Source organism: Balaenoptera borealis (assembly GCF_965194805.1).
Source record: "Balaenoptera borealis genome assembly, chromosome: 7".
NCBI lineage: Eukaryota > Metazoa > Chordata > Mammalia > Artiodactyla > Balaenopteridae > Balaenoptera > Balaenoptera borealis.
The window spans coordinates 28,516,425-28,532,377 of NC_138864.1; the positions used below are offsets into that span (position 1 = coordinate 28,516,425).

The 15,953-nt window shown below is 33.3% G+C and overlaps 1 protein-coding gene across 1 annotated transcript in view; it reads right to left on the reverse strand.

The window, feature by feature from the left end:
* The window catches only part of LOC309632662 (cadherin-23-like), a gene marked incomplete at its 5' end in the record, with an annotated part of 102,183 nt that overhangs the window by 22,966 nt on the left and 63,264 nt on the right, over positions 1 to 15,953 (reverse strand). The window contains 4 exon segments of the mRNA XM_082400421.1: positions 13,345 to 13,458; positions 13,806 to 13,970; positions 13,974 to 14,244; positions 14,916 to 15,083. Coding sequence (XP_082256547.1) covers positions 13,345 to 13,458; positions 13,806 to 13,970; positions 13,974 to 14,244; positions 14,916 to 15,083 — 718 coding nt within the window.

Here is a 15,953-nt window from a genome sequence, read left to right on the forward strand (position 1 = left end):
AGTTTACATTCGGGTTCACTCTTAGTGCTGTACATCTTATGGGTATGGACAAAAGTATAATAAGTATTCCTCATTGTAATATCATACAGAATACTTTTCCTGCCCCCAAAATCCTCTGTACTCTGTCTATTCATCTCTCCTTCCCCCATAAACCTTAGCAACCACTGATAATTTTCCTGTATCTATAGTTTTGCCTTTTCCAGAATGTCATGTAGTTGGAATTATATGGTATGTAGCCTTTTCAGATTGGTTTCTATCACTCAGTAATATGCATTTAAGTTTTTACCATGTCTTTTAGCTTGATAGCTCATTTCTTTTTAGAGCTGAATAATATTCCATCATTTGGATATACCACAATTTATTTATCCATTCACCTGTTGAGGCATATCTGGGTTGCTTCAGGTTTTGACAATTATGAATAAAGCTGCTATAAACATCCATTTGCAGGTTTTTGTGTGGAGATATGTTTTCAGCTCCTTTATGTAAACACCAAGGAGTATGATTGTTAAATTGTATTGTAAGAGTATGTTTAAGCTTTGTAAGAATCCACCAAACTGTGTTCCAAAGTGGTTGTACATTTTCCATTCCTACCAGCAATGAATGAGAGTTCCTATTACTCCATATGCTTGCCAGTATTTGCTGTGGTCAGAGTTTTGGATTTTGGCCATTCTAGTAGGTGTGTAGCAGTATCTCATTGTTTTAATTTGCAATTCCCTAATGACATATGATGTTGAACATGTTTTCATATGCTTACTTGCAATCTGTATATCTTCTTTGGTGAGGTGTTTGTTCCAGTCTTTGGCCCATTTTTTAATCAGGTTATTTTCTTATTGTTGAGTTTTAAGAGTTCTTTGGACATATTGATAACAGTTCTTCATCGGATATGTCTTTTGCAAAGATTCTCTCCCAGTCTGTAACTTATCTTTTCATTCTCTTACCTTCATCTTTTGCAGAGCAGAAATTTCTAATTTTAATTAAGTCCAGCTTATCTATATATCATGTCTCTTGTGATATATCTAAAAAGTCATTACCATACCCAAGGTCACCTAGCTTTTCTCCTTTATTATCTACTAGGAGTTTTAGAGTTTAAGGTTTTATATTTAGATCCATTTAAAGTTACTTTTCATGAAAGGTATAAGGTCTGAATCTAGGTTCATTTCTTTGCGTGTAGATGTCCAGTTGCTCCAATACCATTTGTTGAAAGACTATCTTTGCTCCATTTGTATTGCCTTCCATCCTTTATCAAAGATCAATTCGTCTGTTTATGTAGGTCTATTCCTGAGCTCTCTGTTTTCTTCTGTGATCTATTTGTCTCTTCTTTCACCACTATCACCACTGTCTTGTTTACTATAACTTTATTAGAAGGCTTGAAGTCCGGTGGTGTCAGTCCTCAAACATTGTTCTTCTCCTTCAGTATTATGTTGGCTATTCTAAGTCTTTTACCTCTGCATGTAAACTTCAGGATCACTTTGTTGATATTCATAAAATAACTTGCTGGGATTTTTATTGGGATTGCATTGAATCTATTGATAAAGTTGGGAAGAACTGACGTCTTGACAATATTGAATCTTCCAACCAAAGCATTTTGTTCGTAGGTTTTAGTGCAAATAATTTCAGCAGCAAAATTCCTAAAACTAATCTCTAATGCCATACTGAATACTGTAATAGATAAATTTTTTAAATGTATTAGCATTAAAAGTTAATGTCTAAGAGATTAGATTGTTCACTAATATCTGTATTACTTAAGCCATAATTATTGTACTTAAATTTCTTGCTTTTATTTTAATCTCAATTATCTATTATCTGTGTACATTATTTCCCAATGCATGTTCTAAGGAACATAGATATGCCATAAAAATTTGGTCTATGGAAAATGAGTTTGGGAACTACTATAAAATATTACTTCCAACCCCCTCAGAGATTCAAAATGCATATTAGCCTATTAACTACCCCAAGAATTTGAGCAAAGGATAGAAATTTTTTTGATGTTACTGATTCTATATTTTCTTATATGTACCTCGATCTATCTATCCATCTATCTATTTTACATTTTGTTTAGTTCTAAATTGATCAATGTTATTGCATTCTGTCCAAATTTTCCAAATAGCCTTCACCAAAACATATGTTTATTATAGTAACTTGGTAAATGAACATTATATTACATAAGTTAAAGAGAATTTCAGTCCCTATATGGAGCCATTCCATGAAAGTTGTTTAAAACTCAAGTAGTTGTAGTCATAGCAAAACAGAGATAGACACTGAAATTTACTTTGCATTTACTATGTCCTAGGTGCTCTTCTGGATATAATCATTCCCAAAACCTTTTAAGTGAGTACCATTGTTAGCACATGTTCCTTGTGAAGAAAGTGAGGCCCACAGAGTCTCTTAAGGTATACAGTCTATAAAGGCAAAATGGTGATTACTACCAGGTGTATCTAATGCCATGTTCTATCTACTATTTTAAACTTCCTTTCCAAAATAGAATTGACCTAGATGGTATATGCGATTGTTATGGATTGAGTTGTGCAGCCCCCAAAAGATAAGATCAAATCCTTTCCCCTGATATCTGTGAATCTGATGTATTTATGGAAATAGACTTTTTCAGATATAATCAAGTTAAGATGAAGTCATATTGGAGTAGCGTGGGCACATAATACAGTGTGGTATCATTATAAGAAGGGGAGAAGAAACGCAAAGAAGAGACATAGTATACTAGGACGAAGGTATAGATTGTAGAAATGCACTTACAAGCTAAGAAAGGGCAAGGATTGTTAATGACAGCAGAAGCTAAGAGAAAGACATGGAACAGTTTTTCCCCTAGAGCATTCAGGAGAACATGGCTCTGGGGACACCATGATTTCAAACTTCTAGCCTCCAAACTGTGAGAGAATATACTTCTGTTGCTTTAAACCACCTAGTCTGTGGTACTTGGTTGTGGCAGTCCTAGAAAACTAATAGCAGTGAACAATTAAATTCAGTATTTATGTATCTAATAGGGTACACATATTGAATATTTCTTATATTTTCAGAAATGTTTACAGATTATTAGGAAATGGTTGATATAGAACATAAATCTCATCCCCAAGATTGTAATGTAATTTAAAATAATTAAAGCCATTTTCAAGTTAATGTATCTAAAATAATAATAATAATATAAAAATCCTTATGAAGGCAATAAATATACATGTTTTCATTTAAAAATGCACCATATATGCTTACTTGTTATCAATTTTGCTAAAATTTAAATTAAATAAAAAACTGCATTTCTCATAAACAATATATTATAAGAAATAAGTCCCATGATTTATTTCTCCCCCACTTGCCCATGTAATACTTAGAGAAGAATTTTAAATTGGCAAGACGGGAAATGTCATTTTATGTTCATCTTTATGTCTTTTGTTTAAAGTAATTGTCAAATTCTCTCTCTCTCAAAAAATTGTGTTTTCCCAGGTAGATATATATAAAATCTTGCATAACATTGAGTCATTACCCCCAGGACAATTGTATTCCAGTAAAAATATATAAAGGATGAGGAAAAATTAGAGACAATGTTTATCTCAAGAAGTTGATCACATAAATCACTTAATATTGGAATAAAAATACCAACATAGATAATAATTGCACAAATATTTCACCTCGATTTTTGTTATTTTCAAAGCATTTTTTTTATTATTGTTGAAGCTGAAATAATTATTGCTGAAATAAATAATTATTAAATTTTATCTAGAAACTTCTGAGTTTCTATTTTATCATTCACTAACACTGGAAAAATTAGGAAACAATTAGTTAAGCATATAGTTTTACAGAAAATTAGCTGGTAAAATTTTATAATGATAATTTTTTCAAGAAAAAGTTCCTTATGTAAATGTTTATGTACTCTTATAAACTAAATAAAACCATAAGCACATGCAAGAAAGCTTGTCTTGATGTTATAAAAAGGTTGTTGGTTACTCTCAAAGTCATAGGGACATAGAGATGGAAAGAAATTTGTGAGAATTCCAACTATTTGGGAAAATCCAGCTGTCATCCAGAAAAATGCTGCATAAAGCACAATGGGCTAGACTATGTTGCAGTAACAGTTAAAACATGAAATCCGATTGACTTAACAATGAACAAGGTTAACTCTTGCCTATGTTACAATCGAACATGTTAAGTGGGTCTTCTCGGAGGCTCTTTTTCAAGCAGTGACTTCCATCTTGCAATGTTTTCATCTTAAAAGATGGCCTTTGAAAATCACCTAGCAAAGGGAAAGTGGACAACTGTGCTGGAGGTTTCACGGCCAGACTTGGGAAAGGGCTTCAGCCCACATTCTAGTTATATGGCTGTAGTCTCACTGAAAAGTAGCCAGAAAATGTAGTCTTCCTCTGTACCCAGAAAATAAAACAGGATCTGGTGAACACAAAGCAATGTGTCTGCCATTACCAACTTCAAATCTACACGTTTAGGGAACCACTGATAATCACACTGCTTTTCAACTTCAATAAGGCAAGTCTCTTTTGTATAAAATGAGACAAGAAGAGATATCAGGGTTTTCTTAGGTTTTCTCCAGCCCCCAAATTCTCAAACTCAATGACAGTAAATACTAAGGCTCTCATTTTTTTTCCTATTCAGAATTCCAATTGAATTTATAGTCATATATATATTCAGTAAATAATTAAGGAAATCCTATGCTTAATGCATAGAAATAAAAGCTGCAGAAGAAAGAATTCAGAATCCAAGGACTTAACAACTTAATAGAATTCAAAAAATGATCTTTATAATGTAAGCCAGAAAGATTTAATTGACCAAATATAGATATAAAAGACTTTGGAACACTGAGAAAAGAACAATTAATTTTCAATTCAGAGATCTACTAGAACTGTGTGTGTGAGATGGTTAATTTTAAGTGTCAACTTGACTAGGTCATGGGATGCCCAGATATTTGGTTAAACATTATTTCTGGGTGTGTCTGAGAGCGTGTTCCTGGATGAGATTATCATTTAAATTGGGAGACTGAGTAAAGCAGATTGCCTTCCCCAATGTGGGTGGGCATCATCCAATGCATAGAGCTCCTGAGTAGAACAAAAAGGTAGAGGAAGGAGAAATTGCTGTCTTTGCCTGACTGATGAGTTGGGACATTTTTCTTCTCCTTCCCTCACACTGGGACTACCATTGGTGCTCCAGGTTCTCAGACCTTCAGACTCAGACTGGAACTACACCACCAGCTTTCCTCAGTCTCCAGCTTGCAGACAACAGACCATGGGACTTGCAGCCTCCATAATCATGTGAGCCAATTCCTTATAATAAATCTCTTTATATAGGAAATGGGTGGATAGCTAGCTAGCTGGCTAGATAGGTAGACATAGAGATATATACTTCTCTGGAGAACTCTAATACAATGCTTTTTTTCTTTTGTTTCCTTCAGCTTGCATTATTTAAAATTTTTTTCTCAAAGTGTGATCTCATCCATGTTATATATAAAATCTGTATTAAGTTAGTTCTTTATGCTATATTTTAAAGTTCTTTAAACTATGCCATATTTAGTACATGAAAGAAATTGATTTACAGTTTCAGTTTCATAATAACATAAACAATGCAAGAAGCATTATGCTTTTTAAAAATATGCAAGCTTAGTGAATTTCATGCTGTAGCATTATTCTATAATCTGCAAAAAATAAAAACATTTGAAGTGCCTATCCATCATATTTAAATAGTTTCTGGCCTTTGTTTTAATGATTAAATGATGAAAATCCAATCTTAATCAAGTATGTAGACTCAATAGAACAACAATTTCCATCCATTTTTTCCCCCAGTTGTGGAAATGCTTCTAGTTTATTCATTTACCAAACACTCATATGGTGCTTACTATGAGCCAGTCAGTGCTTTACAGATACTCACTTTTTAAAATCTCATCTCTGCCTTCTGGGGTAGGCAATATTTATTGTCATTTTGATGAGGAAACGAGGTTTTAGTAACCTGTCCAAGAGATTCAATAACAGGCCCAAGGTCACAAACACAGCTTAAACACCATGCAACGGCATGAAAGATATTTGGCAATGCTGTCATCTCTAAATCCGTATGGATATAGTTGCTGGCTCTTGTGGTTAATAGGCATTTAGGTTAAAAAAATATATAGATCCAATATCTATTTCTTTGGCATCAAAAGCTCTCCAAGAGAAAAATAGCCATGGAGAGACAATCAACTCTTGGTAATGCCTTGTCATTTCAAATGGTTATTTCTGTGCTTTCTAACACCTTTCTGTTAGAAAGCAAAGTTAGTAAAATTTGCCTACCCAATAGGCAGTTTATTATAAAACCAGATAATTAAGTGTGGCCATTACCATGCTCTTGCATCATAGTTCCTTTATTTTATTTATTTTTTGGCTGTGCCACACGGCTCGTGGGATCTTAATTCCCTGACCAGGGATGGAACCAGGACCCTGGCAGTGAAAGCGCCGAGTCCTAACCTCTGGACCTCCAGGAATTTCCCTCTAGTTCCTTTAGAACCGGAATGAGTTCTAAGAGTTTGGCTACTCTTACAACCATGTTCAAGGAAGAGCAAAGATTAATCTATAAATGATTGACTATTAATATTTTAGAGGTAAAGAAAATGGCTTATATGTTTACATGTTCTAGAAATGAAGTAAGCATCTGACCATGGGAGAGCCACCGTACTCTGGTTTGGAAATAAAGGGAATGTGTTTGGTAATAATTTCTTCAAAAGAATCACAAAGAAGAGACAGTGATGATTTAGAATCTATCCTCTGAGGAAATTTATCGTGCTCTTTGCAGGAGACAAAACAGCCTTCAGTATTGTATGCAAATTCTTGTCAGTGAGTACATGATGGTGTAATAGACAATGTATGATCATGCTAGGAAATTGTTTTCACTACTTTTTTTACATCAGTAAAGGAATTCCTGGTTTGTTGCTCTTCAGATCCAAGCAGGAGTGTTATTTGTGAATACTGATTTACTTACCTTGAGTGTTACTGGTGCAAAAATTTTGATTCTGACTAGATAAAAGCACATTTCCTTTTAGTTATATTCCTTGTTACTGGGCAGGCTTCCTTCTATGCTCACTTTCTAATTGACATAAAGCACAGCACTAACAGCAGACTGAAGCCACTCAGGCAGGTCATATCCACCTAAAAGGACAAGTTTTTCTATCTTTTCAAAAACTTGTTTCAGATATGACGTTCTTGCTCATAAACTACCATTTGATAAGAAAACCTATTGAAACTTCTTTGGTGCATCTAGTCTCATCACCATTCTTCAGTGTTCTAATATTAGTCTACTAATATGTTTTTCTAGCTTTTTAGGTACTACATGAGGCTCCTTGTCACATAAAACTGCAACTTGGTTGGATGCTTGTAATAACTTCTCAATCAACACATTACTAAACGACCTCCAGGTTCTTTCTTTGTAATAAAATAGTGCCCTTCTAAACATCAGGACCACACCTAATTTTCGCTACTGTCTACTTTGTTAAAATGTTTAGAATGCCTTGGTGATTTGAGACCAGGTGCCATGTAAACATTATAGTTACTAAATTCTACTTTCATTGTATAAATGATCTATTAATAATATAGTGAAAACAAAACAAAACAAAAAACCAATATAGTTATTTTCCACATATGTTCCTTCCAGAAAAGACATCCCCAAATATGCCAATATTACCTAGATTTGTTATGCAGATTTAGTATGAAGTAAACATTGTACAGTATGTTAATAATTAGTAGCTGACATAACAATTAGCAGCTAACTAATATAAAACAAAACCATAGCATTGTCATATCATCATCTGTACCTGAGTCAGAAATAGAATCCACAACACAAGGAAGCAAACCATTCCTGGTCCTGGAGTCACCTCACATGGTGTACTAGCTGTACCTCTTACCTAGGCCCCAGTCGTTCCAGTTTACAGCTAGTGAACAGGGCATGAAATACTGTGCACTGGTGAAATTAGTACTCTGCATGTTGTGATCTTTTTTCTAAGAGTTTTAGATTTTAGATTCTGAGCTCGGATTCAGCCAGGTTTTAGCTCTAAGAATTCGTTGCAGTGCGGGTGGAGGTTAGGCCTCTCCTGAGAAGTTTTGATTCCATTTCTGCCAGGAACTCCTTGAAACAAAACATCCAGGACCACTTTTTTTCTAACGTTCTAGTCTTGGGTTTTTCAATATCTTGCAGTGTGTATAATTCAAACCCAATAAATTTGCTTTGAATTTCAGGAGACATGTTTTTCCCTTTAGTTCAGAGCCCAGGCCTAGATGGGCAAGCCTTCTTGTTCACTTCATGGGGCAGTATATTAAAGTGTCCTTTCATTTTTTATCATTATAAAGGCCCCATTGTTATAAGGGATTCCAACTCCCTGACTTTCTTGTCCCCAAATTTTATTTCCTGTCCAAGTAGCTATGAAAATGCAAGCCTTTTCTTTATAGAGAATAAAAGATGTTCCCAAGACAATTGGCAGCTTTGATTAGCCTCTTTAGTTTTTTGCCCCCAGAAATTTCTCTTAATTGCTTTGGAGGTCAGTCTTCTACTTTAAAGACTTACTTGTTAAATTTTATCACACATTTCAAGGTGTTTTGTGCCAGGAGATTCTCTGGGGTATTCACTTTATCTTATAGGTGAAAATGGAAATAAATTGTAAATTGTGTAAACTGGAATCCTGCTGGTTTGGGAACTCCTGGACTGAGCAGCAGCGGGAAGCAGCATCAATTTGTTCTTTTATGGATTAATTTGTATTTTCTATAATTTACATTCTGAACAAATCTGTAGATCTCACAATCCTGGAAGGAACATCTTTCATGCTGGTACCTTAGTGAGCCGCATTCACCCTGTATAAGAATAACTGCTCCAGGCTGCAAGCTTTTAGAGAGCAGAGAAATTAGTTCAAGTATGAGTATAGCCCCTGTCATATCATTTCACACAATACTTGCATTTTATTTAAAAAGTAAAGCTTCAAATAGAAATAATATATTGGAATGTGAAGGACATGTAGAATAGTAATAGATGCAAAAGATAGTAATGGACACATTAAATTGAGAACAAAATACAGAAGCCTGGGAGCACATGTTATAGTGCGTGGACATCAGTAGATGAATAGATGCCATTAGGTAATGACTGAAGCCATTAGGTAACGACTGTAGCCAAGGGAGATTTTCTAATTTCCTTGGGAGGCATGGTGCTTAGGACTTATCTTTTTTAAACAGATAATAATTCTCCAAAGGGTGAAAATGAAATACGTTCTTCACTTCTTTTTAAAATGGTTTGAAAGTTTGGTGCCCGATTTTGTCAAAGTGAAAGCATGTCTCTTCGACTTTTGCTGCTGTGGAATATGGCATTTTCCAACAAACCAGTTTATCATCATAATGCAGTTTATTATCATAACTTAAGAGTTCTCTTAGAAACATATGACCCAAGAAGATGATTATTCCAGAAAAAAGAACTGCAGATCAACTAGTCAATTGACAATAACAAATTTGAATTTGGCAATAGCTGATAACATCTATAAAATTCATCTCACTAAAACATTTTGACATGTATTTTGAAACTAGTTTATCTTGGAGGATATAGCAGGAGATTGTATACAAGATTTTTGAGTGTTGCACTGGGAGTGTTTTTGATTGTCCTTTTGTTACTGCTTTAAAAACAAAGATAGGCTCTCTGTACTATAATTATTTCTATTGAAATTTTACAAACGACATAGATATGATAGCAAGAAGAATATTTAATGACATGGAAATATATCCATGGCATATTTTCAAATAAAAATACAGTTTAGAAAATGACATATTTGCTATGATTTGAGATAATTTTCCATCACAGGAATTGGGAATATAAATAGTCTTTGTATTGATGCTTTTGAAAAAAATACTGGAAGAGTTTCGTGATTAAAGAATTAAGGACTGACTGTGCTTTTGATAACCATGCTAGGCTGGTTAAGGTTAATTAACCTCTGTGAATATCAACCTCTTCACACATAAAATGTGAATTTATATGCATTGCCAAAAAACCCTTCAGAAAAATTGTGCCAGTTTAATTTAAATTCCCAGAGAAATGAGTTGTCCATTCCTTATACCATTTCCAACACAAACTATCATCTACTTTTTCTTTTTTTTAGCTAATTTAATACACAAAAATAAATTAGGTTTTTTTTTCATTTTCATTCCTCTGTTTACTAGTAAAGTTGCTAATTTTTTCTTATATAAACTTGTAATTCCTATTGAGATAGTATTTTTCTTATAATGATCTTATTGACTAAAGATATTAATATTTGAAATTCTGTTATAAATGATGTGAATATATTTTTGTCAACTTTTTGTTTGCTTTCCAGTTTGCTTTATGCTATTTTTGAAATGCAGACAGTTTAAATGTCTTTGTAGCTAGATCTAGCAATCTTGTCCTATATGATGCCTCCTTGTTATGATGCTTAGTAGAAGTCCTTCTTCAAGTTCAAGATTTTATAAATATTTACTTATGTTTCTTCATATATATATATATATATTTTTTTTAAACATCTTTATTGAAGTATAATTGCTTCACAATGGTGTGTTAGTTTCTGCTTTATAACAAAGTGAATCAGCTATACATATACATATATCCCCATATCTCCTCCCTCCCGCATCTCCCTCCCTCCCACCCTCCCCATCCCACCACCCCAGGCGGTCACAAAGCACTGAGCTGATCTCCCTGTGCATGTGGCTGCTTCCCACTAGCTATCTATTTTACATTTGGTAGTGTATATATGTCCATGACAACCCACCTCCTAGAGAAATGGAAATAAAAACACAAATAAACAAATGGGACCTAATGAAACTTAAAAGCTTTTGCACAGCAAAGGAAACCATAAACAAGACAAAAAGACAACCCTCAGAATGGGAGAAAATATTTGCAAATGAAGCAACTGACAAAGGGTTAATCTCCAAGATTTACAAGCAGCTCATGCAGCTCAATAACAAAAAAACAAACAACCCAATCCAAAAATGGGCAGAAGACCTAAACAGACATTTCTCCAAAGAAGATATACAGATGGCCAACAGACACATGAAAGAATGCTCAACATCATTAATCATTAGAGAAATGCAAATCAAAACTACAATGAGGTATCATCTCACACCAGTCAGAATGGCCATCATATATATATTTAAAGTTTATTATTTTACATTTATTTCTTGAATCTTCCTAGTTAAAGTAGGAAACAACATTCATTTTTTGCTAAAATTGTTTATTAGTTATTCTAACAACATTCATTTAAGAATTTATCATTAACCTACTATCTTATATCTTGGATCCTAGATTTCCTAGAATGTTCCATTGACCTAGCTATTATTTCTAGGAATATCAAATATCTATTATTTACTAGGAATATATCTTTTAATATTATAGTTTATAACATCTTTATGTTTGTTGAAACAAATTATATTTGCCTTAGTCTGCTTGGGCTGTCATAACAAAATACTATACTGGGTTGCTGGGTTGCTTATAAAGAGTAGAAATTTATTTTCTCAAAGTTCTAGAGGCTAGAAGGTCTAAGATCAAAGACAAGCAGGTTTTAGTTTCTGGTGAGAACTCTTCCTGGCTTGCAGATGGTCACCTCCTTACCATGTCCTTACATGGCAGGGGGAGAAAATAAGCTTTCTGGTATCTCTTCTAATAAGGAAACTAATCTCATCAGACCAGAGCCTCATCCTCATGACCTCATCTAATCTTATTTACCTCCAAAAGGCCTCATTTCCAAATACCGTCACACTGGGGATTAGGGTTATAACATATGAATTTTGGTAGAACACAAACATTCAGTACATAATGATATTCATCCTTCATTTTATAAAAGATGCAAATTTTTCTTGTTTGCTTTTACAGATGAAATTTAGATTTATTCATCTAATTTTAACTTCAGTATTGTTATATTGTGTTTATTTTTTATATGAGCTTCAATCTTTCTTGGAACAAACTGTAGTATAAAAAATAATTATACCGTACAGGGAATTTTGGCCTCAGTTTAGTTTTCTGAATAAAACATTTTTTATACCTTCCACCCAAAGTTTGGTTGGAAGTATCTTTAGAGGAAGGGTATTTGAATTCAGTGTCAACGTCTTAGGCAAAAGTTTACCACACCGTCTGATGGTGGGAAATGTATAGCCTTTTTCCTAGTCCCAAGAAATCAGGTATTCATTCCTAAATAAATCCTTCTAGCTCCAGAAGAGAAAGAAATGTGAATGCTTTTAAAGCTGAAGAACAAAGATCTTTTGTTCTATACCTATCTGAATATAGGAGCTCACAAACAAAATGAAAATGGAAATAATCAGTTATAGAAGTGCAAATGCAAAAGACATCTACTGAAACTTATAATGTAACTTAAAGTGCACTTGTATTATTGAAAGCTTGCAGAAAGACAGCAGGTTCATTAGCTTATGACATCTCTGAGTCATGGCTGAAACCACTCAAGTCACTTCATTAAATTTTTCTCCACAAAGATTTTTGGCCTGGTTTATTGTGCTTTCCAGACATAATGATCCTATAATGGGGATTGTAACACTGAGTCATGGGCTCCACTAAGGATTTTAGCTCACCAAGAACACATATGAAAGTGTCCAGTGTGTAGGGATGTGCATAGGCTCTGAACAGTGTTTGTGGTTTTAAATCATTTTATTAGAAGTCATTGCCTGCTTCATAGAGTCCCCTGCTGAAATTTTTACTGCTCTCAAGAATCAAGAAAGGGCACAAATAAATTCATAAGATAAAGAAAATTTGGCAGTATCTATAAAGGAGAATTTCTCCTTTTGTATAGTTCTGCCAATAAAAGTAGTGTACAGAATTGTATTGATGTAAGTCTTAAGCAAACCAAGTCAAATATGTTTTTGCTTTGAATATTTAAAAAGTATTTATTTATAAGTTAGAAGTTCTTGCCTCTGTGCTTCATGTTTGTGAACCTCTATGCCTGATCTCTCAGAATCCTCTCTAGGGAAAATATTAAAATATTTCTTAAGTGAAAACCAGAGAGGGATTAGAACAACTAGATGAGCAGAGAAGCAGTTTTTTTTGAAGTATCAAACAGAGTGACCTCCTAAAACTCTAGAACAGATGTTTGTTTGTTTATGGAAGTATGTGTAACAACAGGATGATTCTTGCAACAACTTCTTACATACAACTTTAGGTATCAGGCGCTCTACATTGAAGTACAGATGTGTGAGACAATCAAATTCAGAATTCATACAGATTAGTTTGTATACAATGACAATTTTCTCATCGTGTGTTACAGTTTTTGAACCCACGTGTTACTCCCTGAATTAGGTCCATGCTGAGGGGACTGAATATGTCTCCTAAGGGATAACAGTGTTACAAGCAATGATTTATTCTTACCAGAACATTGACAGTCATCTGAGCGGTACTACTTTTCTGTCTGAGGGGGTCAGGGACAGCATCATTATCCAAGTCTGTTATTCTCACAGCTATCTTGTACCGTGGTTCAGATTCCTTGTCCAGTGAACCCAACAGCTTTATCATTCCTGACACAAAAATGAAAGGAGAACTCTTATCCCAGGATCACTAAATATCTTCAATTTATGCTAAATTATAAACGATATGAATGAACTAATCACTATAATAACAAATGGAAATGAACTAATACAAATCAATTTTGTTTATATGTTCATACTCCCAGCATGTAATCCATCAGCAAAATCATCGTAGACGTTAATTCACATACCATTTATATGGAAGAAATACATGTGCATAGGCTTTCTGAAGATCTATATAGCAAAGATTAAAACTTCAGTGCTTTACCTGCAGTAACTAAGAATTTATGGATACAGCTAACAAACCAAGGTGAACATTGCATAGTTTAAGAGAAAGTTGTTTTTTAACATTTTCCAATATGCACTGTTTCTCAGTAAAATAAATTCTAAATGAGTATATATGAGCTCTTTATTTTTGTAACTAATTGATATCAGCATTTTTACAGTACATGTGTCTGGTTCAATGTAAAATTAGGGGGGTGATCCTAAATTGACTCCAACAATACTGTATTTTATATTATTAAATGGCCAGTCTCCATCTGTAAACATACTTTTTCCAACTAGGGTATCAACTGGACTGTTTTCAAGTAAGCTGAAGGTAAATGCCAATGTAGTTCCACTTGGATTTAATTCATTTATGCGACTCACCCTTACCATGACTGTAATAGGTGCTACGGAGAAAAAAGTATATAAAAATGTAATTAAGGTGATCGTGTGTCTTCTATAATTCTCATTTTTTTCTTTACTTTTTAATTAACATCTAATATATTTATATTTTAAGTGTGTAAATTTTACAAATACATCTATATTGTTAAGTTTTGTTATTAAATTATTACCTTTTCAATTATAGAGCATTTGAAAATAAGTTTAGGATTAAAACACCCTATTAACTGATTTTGAATACTTGTCAAAACAATCATATTTTATAATGTGTATATGCATAATGGTACTATTCTGAATTAAAAATCATAGTTTCCAAAAGCAGACATTGTTTTCTAGTTGAAATATGATTAAAATACTTCATCATGACAATATAATAAAGAAATATGAAGGAAATGCAATTTACTATGAATGTGGACATTAGTATTTTCTCCAATGCAAAATTAATTCCCTGAGAAATTTTTTAAACAACAAATATTTCAGAAAAGTTCAACTTTGACATTGCCTTTAAATAGCTGCAACATGCTGTAATAGCATTTGGACATCATTCTCTCCAAATGTTCCAATTTTCATTTGGACTTTCTTTTTTTAAATAGCAGTACATATGCACTAAATAAGTTAAAATAAGTAATAATTTTATACTTTATTATAGCAGATCATCAGAATATTTACAAATATAATAAACTTCTAATAACTAATTTCTTAAATTACTTGTTATTTTATATAACTCAGAACATTTTAATATTTCAAATTAGTAAATTCTTACTTGAGAGTACAGGACTTCCTTCATCAGACACTCTCACAAGTAATGTATATTTGAAGTGCATTCCTACAAACATAGCATTATCATAATCTAGATGTGTAGGTCCAATTTGCAGATAAAAAGTATCACATTGATGGTTACTTTTAATAATTAAGCATTCACTTTATCAGTTACATGACTCTAAAGCTAAGACTTGTGAAACCTTTGGTTAAAAAAAAATAAGTGAAAATAATATCCTATAGCAACGCTATTGCTACTCAATAGGCATATATTCGGTAGGAATGTGAACAACATATGTAATTTTAAGTTTTCTAGAAGCCACGTTACCATCACATCAACAGGCTAAAAAGGAAAAACCACCTGATCAGACAAAATGCAACACCCATTCAAGATAAAAGCTCTCAGTATACCAGGATTAGAGGAGAACCTCCTCACCTTGATAAAGAATATATAAAAAGAACTACACCTAACATCATACCTAGTGGCCAGAAACTCAAAGCTTTCCCACTAAGATCAGGAACAAAGCAAGGATGTCCCGTCCCATCAGTCCTTTTCGACATTGTTCTGAAAGTTCTAGTAGCCACATTTTTAAAAAGTTAGAAGAAACAGGTAAAATTATTTTTAACAAAATATTTTATTTAATCAAATGTGTCCAAAATACTATCATTTCAACTTGTAATCAACACCAAAAAAATATTGATGGGATGTTTACATTCATTTGTTTGTGGTAATTCTCTGAAATCCGTTGCTTATTTCATTCTTGGAGCATATCTCAGTTCCGACAAGCCACATTTCAAGTGCTCAAAAGCACAAGTAGCTGATGGCTTCCATACTGGAGAGCAAAGTTTTATAATATAAAAACTATAAATTTATTGCAAAAACTAAGATAATATTACTGTATATTCTGGTACTTTGTAATTATTACCTCATATTGTAAAAGTATACTAATAGCAAAACTAGGGTTCCATGTTTGATATACATTTGTTCACACTGATTCATTTGCCATAGACTGTATTCTTCCTATTTCATAA